Source organism: Fusarium subglutinans (assembly GCF_013396075.1).
Source record: "Fusarium subglutinans strain NRRL 66333 chromosome Unknown NRRL66333_c0000292, whole genome shotgun sequence".
Lineage (NCBI taxonomy): Eukaryota > Fungi > Ascomycota > Sordariomycetes > Hypocreales > Nectriaceae > Fusarium > Fusarium subglutinans.
This window is the reverse complement of record NW_023502355.1, coordinates 27,305-48,384: the sequence shown is the minus strand read 5'-3', so window position 1 is coordinate 48,384 and position 21,080 is coordinate 27,305. Positions and strand designations below refer to the sequence as shown.

At 47.4% G+C, this 21,080-nt stretch overlaps 3 protein-coding genes across 3 annotated transcripts; 1 reads left to right on the top strand and 2 right to left on the bottom strand.

Annotated features, from left to right (window-relative positions):
- Nucleotides 1-4,719: 4,719 nt before the first annotated feature.
- Nucleotides 4,720-6,985, bottom strand: FSUBG_12827 (ankyrin repeat; the record flags this gene model as incomplete). Its single annotated transcript, XM_036677654.1, has 2 exons — nucleotides 4,720-6,590; nucleotides 6,649-6,985. 2 exons carry the CDS (start codon nucleotides 6,983-6,985, stop codon nucleotides 4,720-4,722), a joined length of 2,208 nt encoding a protein of 735 aa, XP_036531715.1.
- A 6,899-nt stretch (nucleotides 6,986-13,884) lies between these two features.
- Nucleotides 13,885-16,487, bottom strand: FSUBG_12826 (peptidase S8; the record flags this gene model as incomplete). Its single annotated transcript, XM_036677653.1, has 6 exons — nucleotides 13,885-14,106; nucleotides 14,181-14,541; nucleotides 14,605-15,166; nucleotides 15,428-15,468; nucleotides 15,527-16,077; nucleotides 16,137-16,487. The coding sequence occupies 6 exons, from the start codon at nucleotides 16,485-16,487 to the stop codon at nucleotides 13,885-13,887; spliced, it is 2,088 nt and encodes a 695-aa protein (XP_036531714.1).
- Nucleotides 16,488-16,929: 442 nt separating this feature from the next.
- On the top strand, nucleotides 16,930-19,665 carry FSUBG_12825 (ankyrin repeat; the record flags this gene model as incomplete). The annotated part of the gene is made up of 2 exons (XM_036677652.1): nucleotides 16,930-17,257; nucleotides 17,315-19,665. 2 exons carry the CDS (start codon nucleotides 16,930-16,932, stop codon nucleotides 19,663-19,665), a joined length of 2,679 nt encoding a protein of 892 aa, XP_036531713.1.
- Between the last annotated feature and the right edge of the window lie 1,415 nt (nucleotides 19,666-21,080).

Sequence of the window (21,080 nt, the reverse complement as noted above, 5' to 3'; positions counted from 1 at the left end):
TCATCCATGACAGGCCCAGGAAATCAATAGCGTGCAGCTAATTTTTCCAAGGCCGTTGACGTGTCACAAAGTGGGAATAAGGGTTTGAAAGCCACATAGACCATAACCCGGTAATGGGGAGGCAAGGACGCTTGGGACCCCTATTCTTAGTGATAAAAAGGCTTAGTTAAGCTTGCAAAGATTTACTGGATTCTAGACTAGGTATTTTTGGCACCTTAGTTTCATGTAGGACGTCTCCTTTCTCCCTTGGGCTTATTTAGCTTATCCTATTGCATTGCACTATACTGTTTCCAGTGTGGCTATGTTCGAGTTCAGCTCTATACCGGTCCCTTGGCGACCTTCAGCACAATTACGGGGCCTACTAATGCTTCCCAAGAGGGCGAGACACGGGAACCATAAACGGTCAATATTTGAACTTCCGGGGATGCCGAGCTAAACATGATAGCCTAGAATAATAGTTTAGCATGCTCATAGTAAGCCAGTCTTAATTGAAAGCAAATCTATGGCTTAATATGTAATAGATATATTTCCATAGAGTGATAGCCTTGATTTATAAATATACAGGTTCTGCTCTTCCTGAAATGCTTCTTACTTACTAGTGGCAATGTCAACAGGGCCGGTGCTTCGTCGATTGTTTGTTGATGATCTTGGTATCTGAGTTTCAAATCGAAAAAGTCAAAAAATCTCTCCTGAAAGCGTAAGGATCTCCACAGACCAGACCGCTAGTCATTGGCTATCCTTAGCGATGGGGTAGGTGATGTTCCGGGGTTCAAGTCGTAGATTAAATGCCCTTCGCTTATCACTATAAATCAGTCTCTCTATTTTACAATCTTCTGCAATCCGCTACTCAACGGTCTTCTCATTGTGGCACTTGATGTGAAACATGGTTTTACACGTAATACTCCGATATTTGCTTACTAGTTTGCGATTAGGGTGATTCTGCTGGCCAATGGCTACAGATGGCTGGGCGGCATTCTCGATACTGTTGTACGTTGACTCAGACAAAGATCTGATCCCGGTGAACTCCAGCATGCAAGAGTTGAGAAAGCTATTGGCAAGCTACAAAGGAGGGCCGGTATCGCAAATCCCACTTCCGCAAGCGGTTAAAACAAGCGAGATGTCACCCTAAAATCGCTAGGGACTGTAAGAAAGAGGCCACGTTTATTCCCATGTATCAACTGCCGGCATGAACGCCAAAAGACGTCGAATCTGTAAGAACTTTGCGTTGAATAAACGCCTGGGAAATTAAGACGTGATAGTGACTGGACTCGGGTCCGAAAAGGTCAAGCCCCCGAGCTGGGACATGGGCCGGTGACATGCATCATTTTTGGCTGCATGACCGAGCCGTGTCTTAGAATACGCTTTCGCCACCAATATCGAGATACGGCCATCGACTAGCCGTATTTTGAATCCTTTGCATGACTGTAAGATGGTAGGGTTGCAGCGATACTCGTGCTTGTACTCCATATATACCTCAGAATACTCTTACTTGCGTTCCAGACCATGGCAACCCAGACAGAAACGGGATGCAGAAGCTGAAGTTCAATAAAATAAAGGTTCAATCGAGATCTATCTTTATTTTCAAGAATAACGCTAACCACTATGCTATTATACTGTATAATATTCCAGGACTGCATGTTCTATATACAAAAGCCTCAGTAGGTGTAGGCTACGCGTTGCTTACAATTATTATACATCCCTCCAAGATTCATGAGGTTTTAGATATATGTAGGGGACTGCTCAGCTGCTTTGCCTAAGCCCAGATGCAGGTCGAAAAACGTCGCCATCCATTATTTCCGTTGTAGTGGCTGAGACACGGCTCCCAGGTTGTACTAGCTGCTATGTCTCGGAGCGCCGATCTGTCACTGTACTCAGTCTCACCTGTATGATTGGTTTTTGGTTCGCCACTCGTGTAATGTGCGCCCGTCTTCAGACGATCAGCTCTCGGAACAGTTCACGTAAGTCAGAAGAGAAAAAGGCATTGACACCTCCTATAAATAACATTTACCTCACTCGGAAAAGACCAGTTTCACGACTACCATCTAATTATCCTCTTTACTTTAAAATATGTCAACATCGCCTTTGTCCAATGACCCGACAGGGCAACTAGACACTGAGACGTCAAGCAGCTCAAGTAGGAAAAGAAAGGCAGAGGAAATTCTCCTGCATCCCTCCTGCACACGCCAAAAACCCCTCACACAGCCTGCGGTGATGTCATCTGCTCCCGCTCCAACAAACCCAATATCTCCCATTTCAAACTTGCAGCTATCGCCTCAGAGAAGCGTCGACGCTTTTCCATCAAAGATTCAACAGGCCATTGATCTACACTTTCACACATCGGAGACTAATGCCGTCCTTCCTTTCGCAAATGATCCATTTATGGATAACGGGGATATGACAGACGTATCTCACGACTTCGATCAAATTTCTGTAAGTTCTTACTTGCTGCTTCCAAGTTCAATGTAGCTGATTGCACACAGGACTGTAACTCATCGCGCCATGAATCATCAACGCGATCCGAGACAGAGTCTGAGTGGTCAGATACAGAGGACATAAGCCAAGAGATCCAGGATGCTACAGATCAAATCAATGAGACAGTAGAAGCCAGGAAATGGCTGTTCTTTATCGATCATCATCTTCAAAAAATACTGCAAGGACTATCTCAAATCGAGGGGGCCGCAGCGCAGGTGGCCAGAACCACGAATTCCGCGTTTGTGTTTTCTGATAACATTTATCATCTCAAGGAACAGGTCATGCTTTTCCATCTGTGCCAGCAGCACAAGGTAGAGGAGTCCTACGGAGAACAAGCGTTGCTTAGGTCCAAAGTGAGAGAATTGCAGGGGCTTTCGGATGCTCAGGTGGACGGCTTTTCTAACCGCTGCAGCCACAGCATTTGTCGGCCGCCGGAGGAAATTAACACTAGTATTTGTCGGGCTTTATTTAGGGGATAAAGGTGTATTACATTATAATCTAGAACGTACAAAAGCAACGCTATTACGCCTGGTAGGCCAGCCTACGTTTCTTGGTGTCAACTTGTCGTCGTGATTGACAAGATTGCCTTTAGGTTGACGATTGCAGCGTAGTCTTCTGAGGCATTACAAACCAACTTGTGATTGTCTCCAGTACTATTCCCGCGTCGGGCTTCTGTCTTTTCCATAAACTGAACGACCATGGGAAATCATCCTAAGGTACCGAACACGCGACCCTCGCAGTCATTTTTCCGTGTGATTAGAAGGCTGAAGACGAAGCCGTGGCCGTTCTTGCGTGCCACAAGCTTGACGAGTTTGTTTCCAGAGATTGTTTGGGTCAAGCAAGACACGGCGGCATTTATGTTATCAAATCAACGCGACCATGAAAGCAGCCTAAGATGTTGAAGAAAAATAAGGATCATATTGTCGAAGAAAGAATGCACAAAAGTTTAAACAAAGGCCGTCCTCCACTTGAAGGGTTGACATAGCAATCTCTTTCCACACTGACAAAACAAATTCGTCGCATATGTGAATGGAAACGCTTCCATCATTTCCCAAGGATCAGCATCGACAGTCTCCCCGTGAGAGCCCGAGCGAGTTCTGCTCTTGGTTTTTGCTATAAGCACTTGGCATTGTCGACGATCATCTGGACTTTGCAGGAATTAGATTCATGGTTGACATGAGGGTACAGTTCTTAATGAATTATCTCGTCATCGGAGTAGCTGTCATCTGAATTAGTCATAGGAGGCTGCATGGTGAAATCTTGACGTACCAACGACCTGTCCATTGATAGTGAAGAACCACCCAGCTTCGGTGTAGTCTACTCCACAGCCAACTGCATCACCTGACCCGAATTTAGAATTCATGGTACTATCGCTAGTTATTCATCATCCGCGAGATAGGCTATAGACCAGGCCCTGGAGGCTGGAGCCAATGAGTGCATTTGTCATGTCTGTGAACTCTCCGTACAAGCCAATGCAAACAAGCGGGGGTTCAGCTTTATCAACGCATTGCATACTAGCCTCTACCTGAGAGTATTTGGGAACATTTCTGGAGTTGACATAGAATGCATGTACCCTTTATACCTTATGTATTGACCGCATCCCCGACACCACGACTCAAGATCTCATGTTCAATGGCAGGCCAGGTTTTTAAGATGAGTTCTAGTTCATTAGAGTGTTATTTTGAGTTGATAGATCTGTGATTTAATGCTTACATCACGCGACTCACTTGTGAATTAACTTCGTCTTTTTCACGTCTTGACATGATGACTACTTGACATTCACTTACACCTGAGAGATATGGATAAGCGCGCTTGTTGGTCGAGGTTGCGTGAGCAGCAATGAGATAAAAGTCAAAGCCAACCTTACCACTGTTATCAGTAGTCTCCAGGATGATTTCAACAACTTCCCAGCCAATTCGGATCTAGGCTACTCCCATTCTGGCCGGGTCCTACGTGCCAGCTCTCCTACTTCCATAAATCGCTTCTTTCTCTAGGTGGTTAGATCAGTGCGGGTGAATAGAAAGCAACTTTTCGTGTGATTGATCTTCGATCGTGACAAAAGCCCGTGAATGTAAATAGCTTTGGACCAGATCTGTTAGGTACAATTGAGGCTAGTCCCTCAGAGTCCGTGATCATTACTTAATCCGAGTTATACGGAAAATGAAATCTATTGTTTTCTCTTCTATTTTCGGTCTTTTCACTCAGCTTCCTTCAAACACGACTTCTCTAAGGTACAGAAGTCTGCACCTAATGAGACTTGAGCACCTCGACGACCTCGTCAAACGTGGGGCCCTCGTCGTTGTACTCTACTTGGACCAAATCTAGTGCTGTCTTGCCTCTCCAGTTCTTTGCATCAATATTGGCCCCATGGGCTAGCAGTAACCGCACCACATCTACACGACCACGCTGAGCTGCCAACGACAAAGGAGTTTCCTCATGGATGGAAGTAAGTTCTATGTCTGCGCCATGGTCGAGAAGTAACTTGACAATATCCAAGTGCCCCTCCCCTGCAGAATAGCACAATGCGGTTCCGAATTCATCCTTAGCATTTACCTGGGCGCCACGCTGTAGGAGTAACCTTGTGCTCTCTACCCGGTGCTTGAAAACTGCCCAGTGGAGTGGAGTCCTGTTGGAATGCACGGTTCGGGCCTCCATATCTGAACCGGCATCGATAAGAACCCGCATGGTATCTTCGTGTCCATTAATTGCTGCCAGGGATAACGGAGTATGCTTATCCTCGCCCCATATAGCACCAACGTCCGCACCGTTCATGCATAATATCTTTACCACGCCAGCATGTCCTATTTCGGCAGCCAAAGCCAACGGCGTTTTACCAACGCGACCAAACGGTCTACGATTTGTAGCTTCTAATCGAGCACCGCTGTCTACAAGGAGCTTGACAGCAGTCTCAAGGCCTTGCTCGGCTGCGGAACACAAGGTTAGCGTCCTTCCTGGTTCAATCAACGCGATATCTGGCCCATCGGCGGTAAGTATCTCAGTGACCTCCACAACGTTGCTTAGGGCCGAAGGGACAGCGCGGGGCAGTAATCTGGGCTCCTCCCTCCCAAGCGTCCAGCCTGAGGCCTTGGCTTCAATGGCTAGCTTTTGATTTTGTTTGGCCGCTTCGCAAGCGGGGTCTCCAATAGAAGGAATGACCATCATGGATAGAGACTTCAGATGATCGGCAACATGGTTCCACATGAACATGCGTACTTTTTCGTAATCGCCGTTTTTGACTGTCTCCAGCATCCGTTCCGTGTCTTCGGGAATTTGTTCGCACAGGGGGCATACCACGCAATCACGAATAATATACCTCCGACATTCACGTCTTTCGTCAAAGTGGCCGAAAAGCGTAAGTTTCCAAAGTTCCGGGTGGCAATCCTGCACATAACTCGTCCACTGTGATTTGAACTCGAAGTTCATGGGGGTTTCATGGTCAGTATCGCACTGCCACGTCCAGGCATCGGGTGTATATAACCAATCATGATTGATTGACATATGTGCTGCCCACTCTTCACGGTGCATAAAGGGCTTGTTAGAGTGCTCACAATCATGGAGGAAACATGTGTACGGTTCGATGTGCTCGTCGACATGATGTTTCCATAGTGCAAGTATATTATCGCCAGGCTTTTTTAGCACCAACTCGCAGAAACAAAAGGGGCACTGAACTCCTGGTAGCTTTTGAGGGACTGTGTCCAAGCCAGGGCCTATCAGGGTTTCAAATTCAGTTACCTCGGGCAAGGGAGGATACTCGACATAATCACGCGCAGTACTAAGAGTAAACGCGCTCCTAAAGGTATCGAGCAGTGGAGGCTTAGGGTATGCGCCTTGCAATAGAGGTTTGCGTCTTTTCGCGATTGATTCACCCAGCTCCCTGCATAAGGCTTGACGAGCAGCCGGAAATCGATCTCGAATAAGTGTGATGATGTCTCTGCGGAATGATCCGTCCTTGCCCGTCACAACGGGCTGTTGAGCTGAGAAATGTGCAATTTCGATAGCACACTGGCGTAGATGATCTAGAGCAGACCCTATGGTCCACACCATATCCCTCCACATGAAAATATTGTCGAACCATGTGTATTTGGAAGGCGTTGTATCGGAATGGGGTTTATCTGTTACTGTTTGAAGTTAGTCAAATATACAAGTCAGCGGGGGTAGGGAGAGATTAGAACTTACCGCGATTCAGATTTTCTAAAATCACATTTAACCAATCCAACACCTCTTTGGATACACGATCAAGCCTTTTGAGCTTCTCATCGAGGGAGGACAATGGCTTCAGGGCACCTATCGTTTGAACCCAATACAAGAAGTTATGGCGTAGCGCTAGAAAGTTAGACTTATTGCGCTTTTCATCTTCCAAAAGTGCCACCGTTTCGCTCGGCCGGATCATCGTCTGGAGGAAGAGTTTATCATCATTGTACCCCTCGATACGTGCAAAAGCAAGGAGGCATTGGTGGGTGGTGGAAATAGGCATCGAAAGAGCCGTTTCGGTATGGCAGTGAACTTTGTCCATGGTAGCGTGTAGGTCTTGAATGAACAGTAAGATAGATCGATAGAAAGTAAGAACTGATTGAGGTTTGTGCTGTTGAGATATTGAATGAACTTGGTAATGGTAGGATTACCTGAGATTGGGGAAAGAACTCGCTTTATATATCATGAGAATGTATTGCCTCCGAACATAGCATCAGATTAAGTTATGGCCCACTCTGGGTCAAGACCTGATGTTCTAAACGAGCTAGCAACCCTACTGTGAACAATGGTGGAACTAAAGCTCTGACAAAAGTAACACAGCACCTACCTACCTCTTTGTTCTTTGAGATCAGATGTGCCCGGAAACCCATAGCTGATATCTTAACTAGCACAAAGAGCTTCGTTGTTCGAAATCGCTTGTAATGAATGTCTGGAACATGAGGTTTGGCTTCAAGGGACACGATTCAACTGCTTACTACAGAATGTATGCGAATACACAGGTGGTAAAAAAAATGGCCAGCACCGCAGAGACCGTTGAGCTCTAAGTTAGGGTGCAGACTGAGGTAGTCTTAGAACTCGGAGGTTGTGACTTCCTTTGCTAAACCGACTGACTCTATTCCTGAAACAGCTATCATCTTACCCTCTTCGAACTACTTAGGTATAATTGTCCCACTCGCAATGATGAGTAAACAGGCATAGCATATGGGGACGCAACTGCCAAAGGAGAGGCTTGTATTTGGTCCGTGACAACGCCTCGATGCTTGCCTTGTTCATCAAGAGCAGCTGAATAGTAGCTGTGATAAGGTTGTCGGTAGTTAAAAGAGGCTTTAGGCCCCCGCGCACAAATGTAAAGAACACCAATAAACACATACGGGCAAAATACTTATTGCCCTCACTGTTGCCTAAGATTCAAGATGAGCAAACTCCTTGGAAACTAGTCGACAGGTGATAGATGGGCACTTATGTACTGCGTAGTGCAAAGAGGTCATGCCACTATCATCCTAAACTGACCCATCTACTCCACATTGTATCAAGGTCTTGACGGCTTAAATGTTGCCCATATTTGACTGGAATGATTGAAGGAGTTTGCCCCTTCGTATTCCTGCTTCTGAGTAGACTCGCTAGCTTCGAGCCTGTCCCCTGACTATTAGGAACTACCAATAGTAGCTGAATCATACTGGTAGTACCTCCAGATGCAGGCACCTGGAGCGCCATCATCCCACTGTCATCCTTCATTTTAGGGTCAAGGAGCCACTTAAGAAGCATCGATGAGACCTTTAAGGCTCCTTCCTGAGCTGTCATTTGAAGTGGACAAAAGTGAACAACTTCGGTACCCATCTTGTCGAGAAGGTCCTTCGTCAGGTGGAAATTATCGTTTGCCATAGCATAGACTAAATAAGAGATGAGCAAGCGATCAGGGAAGGGCACCACTGTTTCTGAGCATCCCCTGCGCGTCTCAATATCGACAAGATCTTCTACAAGTGTTGCAGGCGAAAGAAGTTCTGGGACAAGAGCTCCGAGTCAAACGTAGTAGCCAATGTGGAATACCGGTGACTTCTATGAGCTTGCCCTGACCTCAGGCGATGGTCTGTCGCGCTCATCGAAGAAAGGTTGTCCAGCAGCAGCAGGAATCGGCTCTTTATCCTGGGTTACCCCATTTCCCGCCTCTTCTTTTGAGAAGAACAGACGCATGGGCTTGCCACGATAGATAAGGTACAATTGCAACCACCTTCGTCCAAGCGGTGACTAGATAAATGAAGAGGCGGCGGGGTGCTTGAGCTGTCTGTTAGGTTTGTCGATGAGTAGGTAGTTGCTTGGGAAAGAGTCTACAAGCATAGTTGAGGGTTTCGAATCCTTTGACGTGATATTCTTGACCTTGATTTGTGAGTACCCAATTTAATATGGCAATTTCTTCATTCTTGGTGGATGCCATCTTTCCAGCCTCAATGTCGTGCTTTCCTACCTCTTGTAAGACAAGACGCAGGTGATGAAGGCAAACTTCTGTGAGGCGGCCGTGATCGTACAGGTCAAGTTGCTCCACCATAGGCCCAGGAGGAGACTTCCTTAGTATAGGATGGGCGATATATCTCTTGTCATCTTCACCTGTGACTATGCAGCCTAGATGTCGGTCCAAGTACCTTCTCATGTCTACAGATGTTCTGTCTGCAACTTCTCCAAAATCCTTATCTTGAAGTGTTGCCGCAACCTCAACGGCAAGTTCTTCCAACCTCAGTGATTTCAGGGACCTTATCATTCAAGAGAGTACTGAAGAAACCCAAGACTTATTCCATGGATGCTTATTTAGAAGAATCCACACCTCATCTGGGAAGAGACCTTCCGTCTTACGACCAGTCTCGATGCCTCCATTGATAGCTTGCACAGTAGTCAAGGAGAAATGCTGAAATGGATTGGTGAGATATGTGCTGGTCGCCAGAAATGGGCCCTCAAAAGAGCCGACCGCTTTCATCACTTCGTCTCTGACCTTTTCCCTGCTTCTATAGCTAAGAGAGACTGCCCCTTACTTAGCCTTGGCTCGGAGGACTCCCAAGTTTCCTTTCTGTGAGACCTTCCAGGTAGTATAGTTCGCATTCAAATCGAGCTGCTGAGTTCCTTGAAAGGTAAGCTGGTCCATGAGCCGGCGACTACTGGTAATAAAGGAGTCATTGGTTCGACCAGATCCTTGAAGAAGATATAGATCTTCTGAAAGCTACGAGCGCAGTCCAGTGGGCCAGTCATCATAGTCTTAAATAAGGATGAGAACTTTTGCCTGATTCCAGGTATGAACGATTGATGAAAACACAGCAAGGCAATTTTCCTCTGTCCAAGACTCACACTGCAGCAATTCTGCCATCATGTGCTGGACACACTGAAACAAGATTGGTTTCTAAGAGATTACTTGGTGTATGAAGCTCGAACGCAAACCGTGCCGTGTCGGCACACCATCGGAAGCAGCAAAAGAGCTCTCGAGGACAATAACTCGTGATTTCTGCCTGATTTCATGAACAACTAGCTTTAGTAGAATAGACTCTCCACGCCCATTCGCGCGTACTTTGCTGCGATCATGTGGAAGCTATGAGAGGTCTGGGATACTGATACCACAGGAGCTGAGAGGGCCTGGGGGAGTCTTCCTGGCAGCCTTGTATTTTGAGCTACTGCCAGGTCCAAGGATGGGGATGATTGCCGCCTATAAGGTTATGGTTTAGGCTACGAACACGGGCGATAATAATGACTACATGTCTAACGCCACGATTTAATAAGCTATGTACAATGGTAGACCAAGTTGCGTATTGATTGGGGTTGTAGGAGCATCCTTGATGTAATCCTCAATATCAGCTTTGCCAGCGGTCGCTATCATGGTTTCAACGACCTCTCTGTCAATGTCCATCGAGGATACAACTCCTTAAGTTGCTATGCGACGAAACAATCCGCCTTTTTCCAGTTAGCTGTGGCACCAACCATGGAGGGGCAGTGATTCTCGGGTGTCTGATCTTTAAACTATGATAAAGGAAGTACTCGAGCGGGTATTGGGGATTGTGACGATCCTCAAATCATGAATGCTATTTTTATTTCATTCAAACTTGAATTTTCGAACGTATCTAAGTTATCTGTGCTGATTGAAGCTATCAGCTGCAAATGATACATCTGATTCGCAACTAAGAAAATCCAACCAACCGTTGTCCTCGACTACGCTGTGTTATCAGATATAGCTGCATCTTCTGTATATAATACTATACTCTAGGGATGCGGCCTAGATCAGAGCCAAGGACAAAGAGAGCATATTACTCTGGCTGATAGATCGGGTTCGTGCTTAATGCCTCAAAAGTAGAAATACAAGGCGTAACATAACAGGAAGCTACAATATTGTAATATTCTATCAAACCTCTTTTGGTAGAACCCTGACTAGCTGCTTCATTTCAACTGGCGGAGAAGCTTTAGGGTCCTGACTATCCTTCTCGCTTGTACTTGACGTTATTGTCGTTGGCCGCTCGATCGGTACTGGAGATCTACCATTTAGTAGTTTTGGAATTTGTCAAACTATTGTTAGGAAATTCTGGAAGTGACTTGAGAAAGAGATAAGAAAAAGCCCCTGATAGATTTGTATCTCTGAAGTATTCTAGGTCAGAGATATACGAGTAAAAACGCTTTTTAGTCATTAGCTAAATCTCACGGGTTCAGGACCTGTAAGGTCCTTCCTTGAAGCTATTCGCAGATCAAGGTTAGCTGCAGCCAATCAGATTAGCCGGAAGAAGGTCCTTCCGGGGCCAAAGGCGACGGATTGGGTTGGCCTCCGTGCAGCGACCACCAAGGCAAGGGTGCAAGCCCCTCGGGGGATAGTCACGAAATTCCCTCTGTCAACGTTGAATCAATCTTCCTCTGCGAGGAGAAAATTCCGATACTGAAGATAGCTTCAAGAAGAATAAGAGGTATAGCAAGAAGAGGCACAGCGAGAGGCAACGGAAAAAGACCATGGGATCAAGGTAGGCGGAGGCATTGCCTCGCCCAGGACAACAGCAGGCTGTCAGCATCAAGGTTTAGTATCTTTTATACGGCGAGAAGAAAACAGCTGGGAGTTGTAATCTCGAGATTCTGGTACAGATGCCATCTAGGAGGCTGGATTCAGCGGGTTAGAAGATCATAACAGCATCGCTAGTAAGGTCGATGTGCAATATTTTCCTCGTCTTAAGGCAAGATCGTGTAGTAATACCTGCTACTTCGCTAGGCTAGGGTCATCCAAACGGGCTATAAGACGCTGTTATATGAGATGCAGCACCGTGGTAATCTGGATCAACGGTGACAGACTTGCAGCGGCGCATCAAAATACTCTTCATGAACCAAAAAGGAGTTCCTTCTGGATCTGATCTCATCTTACCGAGAACGGCTCAATTGAGGACCGTCATCGTCTCTTGCTTAGTAATGGCATCCTCTTAAGAGGGGAACCATCCTTTTAGGAGCGGAACCCGATTACCTATAGTGCCACTAGATGTGACTTTGGACTGTATCATGAATGCCAGTAGATGAAATTGAATTATAGATTATTTGCTGGACTCTGATTGTCACTATTGTTTGTTTACTTGCTACAGGGCGCCTCATATCTTCTATATTCCCATATACAGTCTGAGGAAGAGAATGAGGCTCAGGACGGGAATAGTGGCGGGGGAAATGGAGCTCAGTTGCTCTAGCTGATGTTACTTTGGTTACCGGGCTCTTATTGGTCAGCTGTGAAGGGCACAGAAACAGTCATCAGGATCTCAGGAGGTTGAGATCTCAGGAGGTTGAGAAACTCCGGAAATGCGTGGTTGCACAGGCTTGGGTATTTGATATGTCAATATTTAATCCATGACGATATCATAAAGCCTAATGCCCGGAAATGATAAGTTGGTTTGGGGCAACTAACACTGGGTGTGTGCTTTGAACTCTCTCACAGTACAGCGATCGGAACTCGTTCGACCAGTGTCAAGCCAACACATGATCCAGCTCTACAGTTCGATCTTGTCGGTGTTTGGATGCGGACCAGATCTGGCCCTGATTGGTGAAAATGGTGTTGATTGTTGGTATCGGGAACTATGAAACAAGGCATCCGCAAAGGATGTCATTGCCAGTCCTGAATGGACCACTTGGCTGACTCTAAAGATATCGGGACAAGGATGGAATCTTACAAAACTCTGCCATTAATGGCCATAGCCCAGTGGCAGTGAGATCGCGACATCCGGTGGCTGAAACAAAGGCAAGCAGAGTCCCGCGACATTCGGCTTTCGCGCTTTGAGAATAACCGCGAAGCCAAGAGGCACACCGCTCACCAACACTGTAGGCGGGCATTCTAGGCTGCTTGTGAAACCATCCATTAGAAATAGTAATTTAAGCTTGTATCAGCACTGTACTGGCCTTTGAGTGGAAGAGCATTGACCCTCCGAGAATATTCAGCCCCTATTCATTGCTTTTGATCCGAGAACTTATTCACACCGATTTATTGGATAATACGAAAGTCTGGACCAGGGCCATGCGTCCGATACACAGCGGTTCCCCGTCCCAAGAGCTTTGCATGTTGGTATGTGAGCAATAGCCTACCTCAGCGAACACTCGTATTGGCGTAAGCGAAAATGATTACTGACAGCCTGATAAAGTTGTGCCACACAAAACTGACCATGATTGGTGTCTCTTGGTAGATTAAGTCATGGACTCAGTGCGGGGCCATTTTTCTCTTTGCGCTGAGATTGTTCTCTATTCACACGGCCCATAGCAACATTTTGAAGCAGGCAGCGCGCCACGCATTGGCGTACTGATCGGGAACTGAGAGAAATGGCGAACGCATGCGAAGCGGTCAGAATCAGCCATTTCGTCCCGAACCTTGCCGATGCTGGTGCTGGTAAATGCCTGGCGCTCAACCAAGCTTCCGACAGGTCAGGTCTACGAACGTAGCGAGGGTCTCATGGCTCTCGTGCCGGTCTCTTTAGCCGCATAGAGTCATCAGGCAGCAACGCGTGCTTCTCAGAACAGAATATACATCGTGATAATTGTCGATGAGTAATCCCTGCCACAGGCTCTTGTCCCGTCCTCAGCTGAAAGCTCTTCAGAGTCTGTCTCCCAGGTGGCTGGCGAATCATCGCACCACGATGCTCCGACACTCTAGGACTTTCTTCTGACACGTCGTACCCAAGACCGAACCGTCGTCGATAATATACCCATTGATTGGCGATACGTAGCCCTTTAGTGATTGACATGTCGATCGATTGCCAATACTCTGTCGATAGTGTCCAGCCATTCCATACGCTTGCCCAAAGGCTGAGGTTCCCGTCCATGGGTCCTTTTGCAGAGGATCCTTGGCAACCGATGCATCAACGTAGACCCCCTCAAGGCCTTGGCGAATGATTACAACAGCTGCTTGTCTTCTGGCACCGGCGTGCTCCCCTTCACTAGAGAAGCACTAGGTAGAGGAACCAAGCTCTAGTCGTGAAGTTGCTGCGCATCGATGCATATCACACCAGCGCGACGCGCAGGCCTGGCGCGCCCTTGCAGACCTCCCCTGTTGGAGGCGGCAGCGAAAATCAGCTTATCGCGGCTGACGGCTTTGGCTAGTGCATTGACAATACTGGCGTTATCCTCCTCATAGGCGAAAGACATGGAGATAATGTGGACGTCACACTCATCGACAGCCCAGTCGATCGCCTAGACAGACAGACAGACGTGTCAGCATTGGGGTTGCACAAGGCACTTTTAGGCGTTTCAGAAACGCAACCCACCTTTGCAATGTTGTGCATGTATCCCGCCTCGATTTCCTTGCCAATGCATATCTTGCCCACATAGATTTTAGCTGTCGGGGCTGTTTTGAGAAGCAGTTGCACCATTTGTGTCCCATGGCCGTGGCTGTCTTGTTTCCAGCTGTCTTCTGCGTCAACGAAACTCTTGCTTTGGGATTCATTGATGTGCTTGGCCGCAATTGCTCCACTGATCAGGGCGATGTCACTACTGACCCCGGAGTCCAGAACTGCAATTCGTATCCTGGGGTGTTGTTTCCGGCCAAGCTGAGGATTCTCCGACCGAATCTTTTTGATGTATTGTAAAAGCGGAGTGATCTTGTCGAAAAACTCCTTTGGCTTTTCCCTATTGAAACATCTTGTTGAGACAGAGCTCTACTCACGGCTTTCCTGGAGTTCAGCGACTTACCGTTCTTGTATGCTCGGCATGGCATCTTCATCATCAAACAAGATTGCCCTTTCTCCCGCTGCCAAGGCCTTACTCACTGGCGGGGCCAAAGAGCGGCCAGGCCCCAACATGTCATTGAAGATGTCAGCGAAGACTTGCGCTGAGTCTTTGAAACTGTCGACAAGCCTGTCATATAATGGTTGTAGGATCTTTTTGTAGGTGATAGCCAGCCCTTTCCTGTCTGCGGAAATGCGTGGTTGATCGAGGCTATCAACAAGGCTGTTAAATTCGACGCATGCCTTGGCGATCTGACGATAGTTATCATCGACGCGACCGTCCCATTCAGGGTCCTCCAATATCCGATTCAAACGTGAAATATTTGGTCTTTCCTTGGAGAGTTTGTCTTTCTCTTCATTATACCAACTGGCCTTGCGATCGGCCTCTAGTTCCATGATAAGAACGCCAAGCGCTGCAATATTGTCGCTCCGCAGTCTTCCATCTTGCTTAGATTCCAGAGTGCACTGGATTCTCGGACACCACTGCTGAAGGGCGTCTTTGATAGGTGGTGGCAAGAAAACGTGTTCTAGTTCGAGGTGCTGCTCGATTCATGGGCTGTTGCTGAGTTGGAATACTGAAACCGCAAGGAGTACTGAGGCCAGCTTGCGGTACATGGGTTGCAAGCGTTTGTCCTTGGTCAGATGATCTAGAGACTCGTCTTGTTCAACAATATTTGGCAATTCTCCCCCTCCTCCAGCATCATCTACCCACATCATCTCTGAATCGAATGCGACATGTAATACCCCGGGCCGTGCACCGTCTGACAAAGCAGCGGAGCACAACTCACGCGAGTGAAAGACTTTGAACGAAGAAGGCCGGTCGAATGATCTTTTCCATTGTAAGAACCTGCGGTGACATTGCTGCGCACGGAGACGAGACGACTGACCTTGTGAAGACGGCGGAAATTGAGTCTGTTTCTTGGCATGTCTTAATGTCCATCACGAGTTGATCTTTCTTGAAGCCAGACAAGTAGAGTTTCACTATGTGAGGGGATTTGCAATTGGGATTGTTGGCCATTTTTGTGAAGAGTGATGTGCACGTGGATGAAAATACGTGAGCATGTTGAATGATGTCGATGTCTTCGGCTGTGATGTCGCCTGCCACTGCCTCTATATCCCAGTCTGCGGCTGAGCCCTCCGAAATTTGTTTCAATGCACGTTGGAAGTTGCTGGTTGACGTATGCAGCTTTTCAATCATCTTGAGAGCTCTAGGGAAATAGATGTATCGAGACAGTTCTATGACTGATTGATAAGAGTATATCGGGCTGTCGTTCGATTTTGTGCTGCTGGGCCTCGAAGAGTTCGATCGGCTGCTGACGTGGTCGTTGGACGATTTGTCATCCGTCTGAGGTCTCTCGCGATATTTAAGGGCCTCCCATAATGCCACGAGTTTCGGAAAACCGCTCAGTGTTCTCAGGTGATCTGAGTCCATGGGGAGCTGGGTAAAAGGAAGCAGTATTGCGTCAGTAAAGAGCGTCAAAAGCTGAAAGTCGGTACCGATTCAAGCTTGCTCACCTTGATACGCTTCTCCTTGAAAATGTCCTTGTGGACTAAGTCCTCCAGGTCGCCCAATAGCGCACCCAGGCTATTTGCAAATGACTCCCAATCCGCAACATCGCTTGACAATTTGCCAATATCAAGACTCTCCTTTCCTGGGATGTTCAATTCGAGATAGTTCTGTAGGTGCTCGATTGCAACCCCGAGCTGGGTTTTGTCATGTTCGGACAGCGAGCCAAAACGACCAGAAGGCACATCATCGGTGCTCGGGAACGTATCGGCGGCATTGTACACTCGGTGGGAGGCTTTTAGGAGTCGCCATCTGAGGCGGACGGAAATAACATCCGACATGGCCCAGGTGCTGCACTGTTGAGCACTGTACGGTGCCTATTGTTGGAAGAGGACTCGAAAGAAGAGACGTGATGAACAAAGAAACAAGGGAGATAAAGACCGATGGTGAAAACTCGAGTCTTTCATTTTCTTGTTCTTTTTTCGTTTTTCCTTTCTTTTCTTTTGGTTACACTTTGTGGCCTCCTCAATCGGTCGTTCATACCTAAACGATGAGGCACTCGTACCTAGCCCTGATCTGTTTCAGGCACGCGGCGTTACACAGCTTCGTCATTCATTGTCGCGACATGCCCTCATTTCGCACAAACCAAATGCATTACGTGGCATTCCAGGTCCTCTTCTTCGTGACCGTCTCTCAATTTGTCGACCTTATAAACCGTAACCCGCGCACATTTCCTATCTATCTATCTTTTTGTGACAGGTCATTTCCTACTTACAAGACTCCATGGACGACCAACACGACCATCTGGATACGGCCACGTTGGCGCCCATCGTCAATATCACTCGCAAGTGCCTTGAAAGATTTGACTTCATCGAAAAAACTCAGGGCAAAGACCTCGTCCAACGTCTGATCAATGCACCGCCTTCAAGGGGGCTACAGCGCTCATCGTTTTCCTTCCCAGGACTACACAATCATTTTCTTCGTTGGATACACGAATCAGGAGCCCTCTCTCCATTGGACTTATCGCTTGATGAGAAACTCAAAGGCCTCTACCGCCTCTTCTCTATCGTAAATCGCATGTTGGAATGGATTCTGCGAGACCTAGACCGCCGTAAGTTAACCTTCTTCGCCCGTCCGCTGGTTTTAACACTAATATATTCCCCAACAGTCGCAAATATTCCATGTTCAGCTGCCTGGTCTCCCTTGGCGAAACATGACGACCACTTGTTGCTGTGGCAAGAGGCTTCAATGTCTATAGAGGATGCTGTGGAGCACCTGCACTCGGTGTCTCTTGATATGAGGAGATTATCCCCTCAACAGTTTGAGGACTTGCTGACGACAACTGAAACTGAGGAGCACGAGGCTTTCCGTGAGAACATGATTGCATTAGTTGGTCGTCGTTTTCCTGCTGCGCGCAAAGGCTTGTGCGATCTGTTGGGCAAGTCAATAGCAGCAAGACGTCGTATGCTGTTGCAAGCACAAGATCGCGAAAGATCTGCCAACAGAATGTCTAAACAAACTGCCTCTACTCCTAGTCAAGGCAAGAACACTCGTCCGAGATCCAAGGCGGGTATCAATCAAAAAGGTCAACGGACCCGATCCGCCGGCTCTGCATCCTCCACTAGTGTGACAACAGCCTCTCAGTCTAACCTCCAAGCGCCTATTCTGGAGGAAGTCCAAGGCCCGTCCCGAGAAGCTCTCAGGAGGGTTATGGGTAATTTCACTGCCCCACAGCATGACTCTTCTGATTATCCCCCCATGCCCAAAGTTAGTCAAGGGCAAGCAGGAGTTCAGTGTCCCCTCTGTTTCGTTGTTTGGGAGCAAACAAACTCAGAGTCCGTGAATCTGGGGCTATGGAAACTCCACGTCGATGAGCACGTCAAGCCATATTCGTGTCTTTTCCCTAGATGCGCGATGTCTCTCACATTATTTGTGCACCAACAAGAATGGGAAGACCACATGGAATCTGTACATTCCAGTGACTGGCTACGAGAGGTCCACACAAAACAGTGGTATTGCGATTCTGGCCACGAAAACACGTTTGCCTTTGAGCTCGAGGCTCAATGGAGAGAGCACGTGCTGGATCCGGCGTCTCACCCAGAACGACAAGAAACCCCCAATCGATTTCAGCTCAAGGCCTTATCTCAACTGAAACAACGGAGAGTTCTGCGCGATATGTACGTTTGCCTCTTGTGTGACCAGATTCCTGAAGAGGTACAGCAGAAGCTGGAAACAGGTCATGTCAACCCAGCCGACTTGCACAACTGTGTTTTGAGCCATGTTGCTACTCATTTGAAGTCGCTTTCTCTGTTGGCCATTCCTTTTCTCACAGAAGGCGCTGATGAAACGGCCAAACTTGATCAAGATTCGGTTGTTTCCACAAAAGGCCAGACCAACAGGCTTCTCGATGACGATCCCCTGCCAGACCTACAGATACCAGCTTCTGAGATACCTCCAGGTCAATCGCCTGACCTCGAACATTGGATCATTGACCTCAATATAGAAGAAGGATTGGATGATGATTTCGAGGGTTATAGGCAGCCTAATGAAGCACCGGACTTAGCCAGGCGTTCCTGGACCGATTACCTTCCTCGATGCGGGGATGTGCAAGATCCCGAAATTTTAAAGCTTCTTGGAAGGTATCCAGTTCCGAAACATTTGGGCTCAAGCGAAACGCAAACCTCTACCACTGATGTTGACTTTCAAGACGATGTCGGTCAGACGGCCCTATCACTCGCCGCCCAGGAGGACGATACAGAGACCATGAGGCAACTCATCATTATGGGAGCAGACATTGAACTGGCTGATCGAGACGGGAAGACTCCCCTGTGTTGGGCAGCTGCCGAAGGTAAAGAAAGTGCTGTCAAGTTCCTTCTGGACACAGGTGCTCAGATTGAAGCCACAGAGCACATATATGGACGCACTCCGTTGTCTTGGGCTGCTGCAAGAGGTCATTCCAGTGTCGTGCGGGTACTATGTACGTACGGTGCGCTTGTGAATGCACTCGACAACTCGAAACGCACTCCAATGTCGTGGGCAGCTTCAAGAGGAAACGAAGAAACCCTGCAGCTTCTCCTCGACGCCGGTGCAGAGTTCAAGTCCAGAGACTCTGACTTTTCGAGAACTCCACTCCACTGGGCAGCTACCAGAAACAGGGCAAAGAACGCAAGTCTTCTTCTGCAGCATGGAGCCGAGATTGAAGCTGTCGACGGGTCATCCAAAACGCCGTTGTGCTTAGCCTCTCAAGATGGATATGCTGCTGTCGTCGAGGTACTACTCAAGAATGGCGCAGATATTGAGACCCTGCATACTAAGTATACACAGACTCCTTTGTCTCTGGCGTCTGGGGGCGGATATGAAGATGTGGTGCAGTTGCTGCTGGAGCATGGGGCCAAGATCGACGCAAAAGATTCCCAAGGCAAGACAGCACGGGACTGGGCTATGAAAGAAGAACAGAATGAGATCGTTAAACTGCTTGAAGCTTATCAGTCGGAGCGGATTTCTTTGCCTTATAGATAGAACTGTTTGAAGTTTGTTGACCTACCTAAGTTACTTGTTACACAGAAAAGATTAAAAAACCACAAAAAGAATAGACATCATTTATGCTTTTTGCCAGCCACATATCTTAACTACTAATAGCACATTAACCTCTCACTTTCCCGCGTTTGTACACTATTCTGCCCTTGTTTGGTCTCTCCAAAGTAGACATCGTGGCTTGAAACGTCGAATGCCTGGTCCAAAATGGGGAACAAAAGTAATTGAAATACTACTACACTCAGATGATGTTTTGTAAATGGGCAAATTTGCAAGCAATATGTCAGAAAGGTCTGTCACAAGGCTTTGATACGTCTTAAGTGGTGACATGAGCAAGCTTGATAGACAGTTTCGTTAGTATAAGAGTTGTCGTTCGTGTTGAAATTGAACCGGCTCAGGTTCTTGATCTGGTCGGCTGGACCTAATGTGCTGGGACAAAGATTTACTTCCGTTGGTGACGCTCCCTGCCATCGCCCGTGGCCGTCGAGAGTTTCATCCTTTGTTTTTACCCTTTACTCCATCTTTTCACGAGACAAAGAGTGAAGAGCAGCGTCACGGAGACGCCATTAAAGACTATCTTGCTCTGTGTACTGACTTACTTATGGTAGCCTGCCGCTAAAGTTTCTGTGCTCATTTAAGCTTTCAGCCATGAGTCTCAACTGCAAGCAACACGTCCCTGGGAAGGTATCTTTGGAGAAGTTAGAAGTGAAATAACTCATTGTCAGGACCTGATTGCCAAAAGCCTGTCCTTTGAAACCTGCTTGGCATGGGAGACAGAAGAGTAACCCATCAAGATAACAGCTCACGGAAATGATCCCAAATAGTCTGATAAAAAATACTTTACGATGCTCGCATTAGATACTCGACCTCACACTCATATCAGTGCGGTTATCTACATCCTAAAACTAATGCATCCATGCAGCACACTCGGCCGAATTGACTACAAATGACTCACAACGGATACTGATTTCCGCAACTCCAGACGTCTTTACGCCCGTAACACGAAGCTATCAGACACTAATAACGTCGGTTCGACGATATCCCCGTGGGGTAATTCCTTTAAACGCCGATCCTCCGAAGTTATCTCCACAAGCTCAACCAGGTTGTTGACCTTCTTCGGGGTGTTTACTGGCGCCAAGTGATTTAAGCTTATTCTTGATATGGGGCATTGAGTGCGGGGATGTAACAACAACGTGATGATCCAAGGTTCGGTTACAAATCTATGTTGCAGTCATGCTAGTTTCAGACGACAGTTTCCGAGTTGTCCCGAGAAATGACTTCTCACGCGAGCAGACAGAACGTGGCCGTGTAGCCAATAGATCACCTCGGTGCGTAAAACTAGCCATTCGTACAACATGATGGCTAGGCTGCAGTATGGGCATAACGAGACACTTCATGAT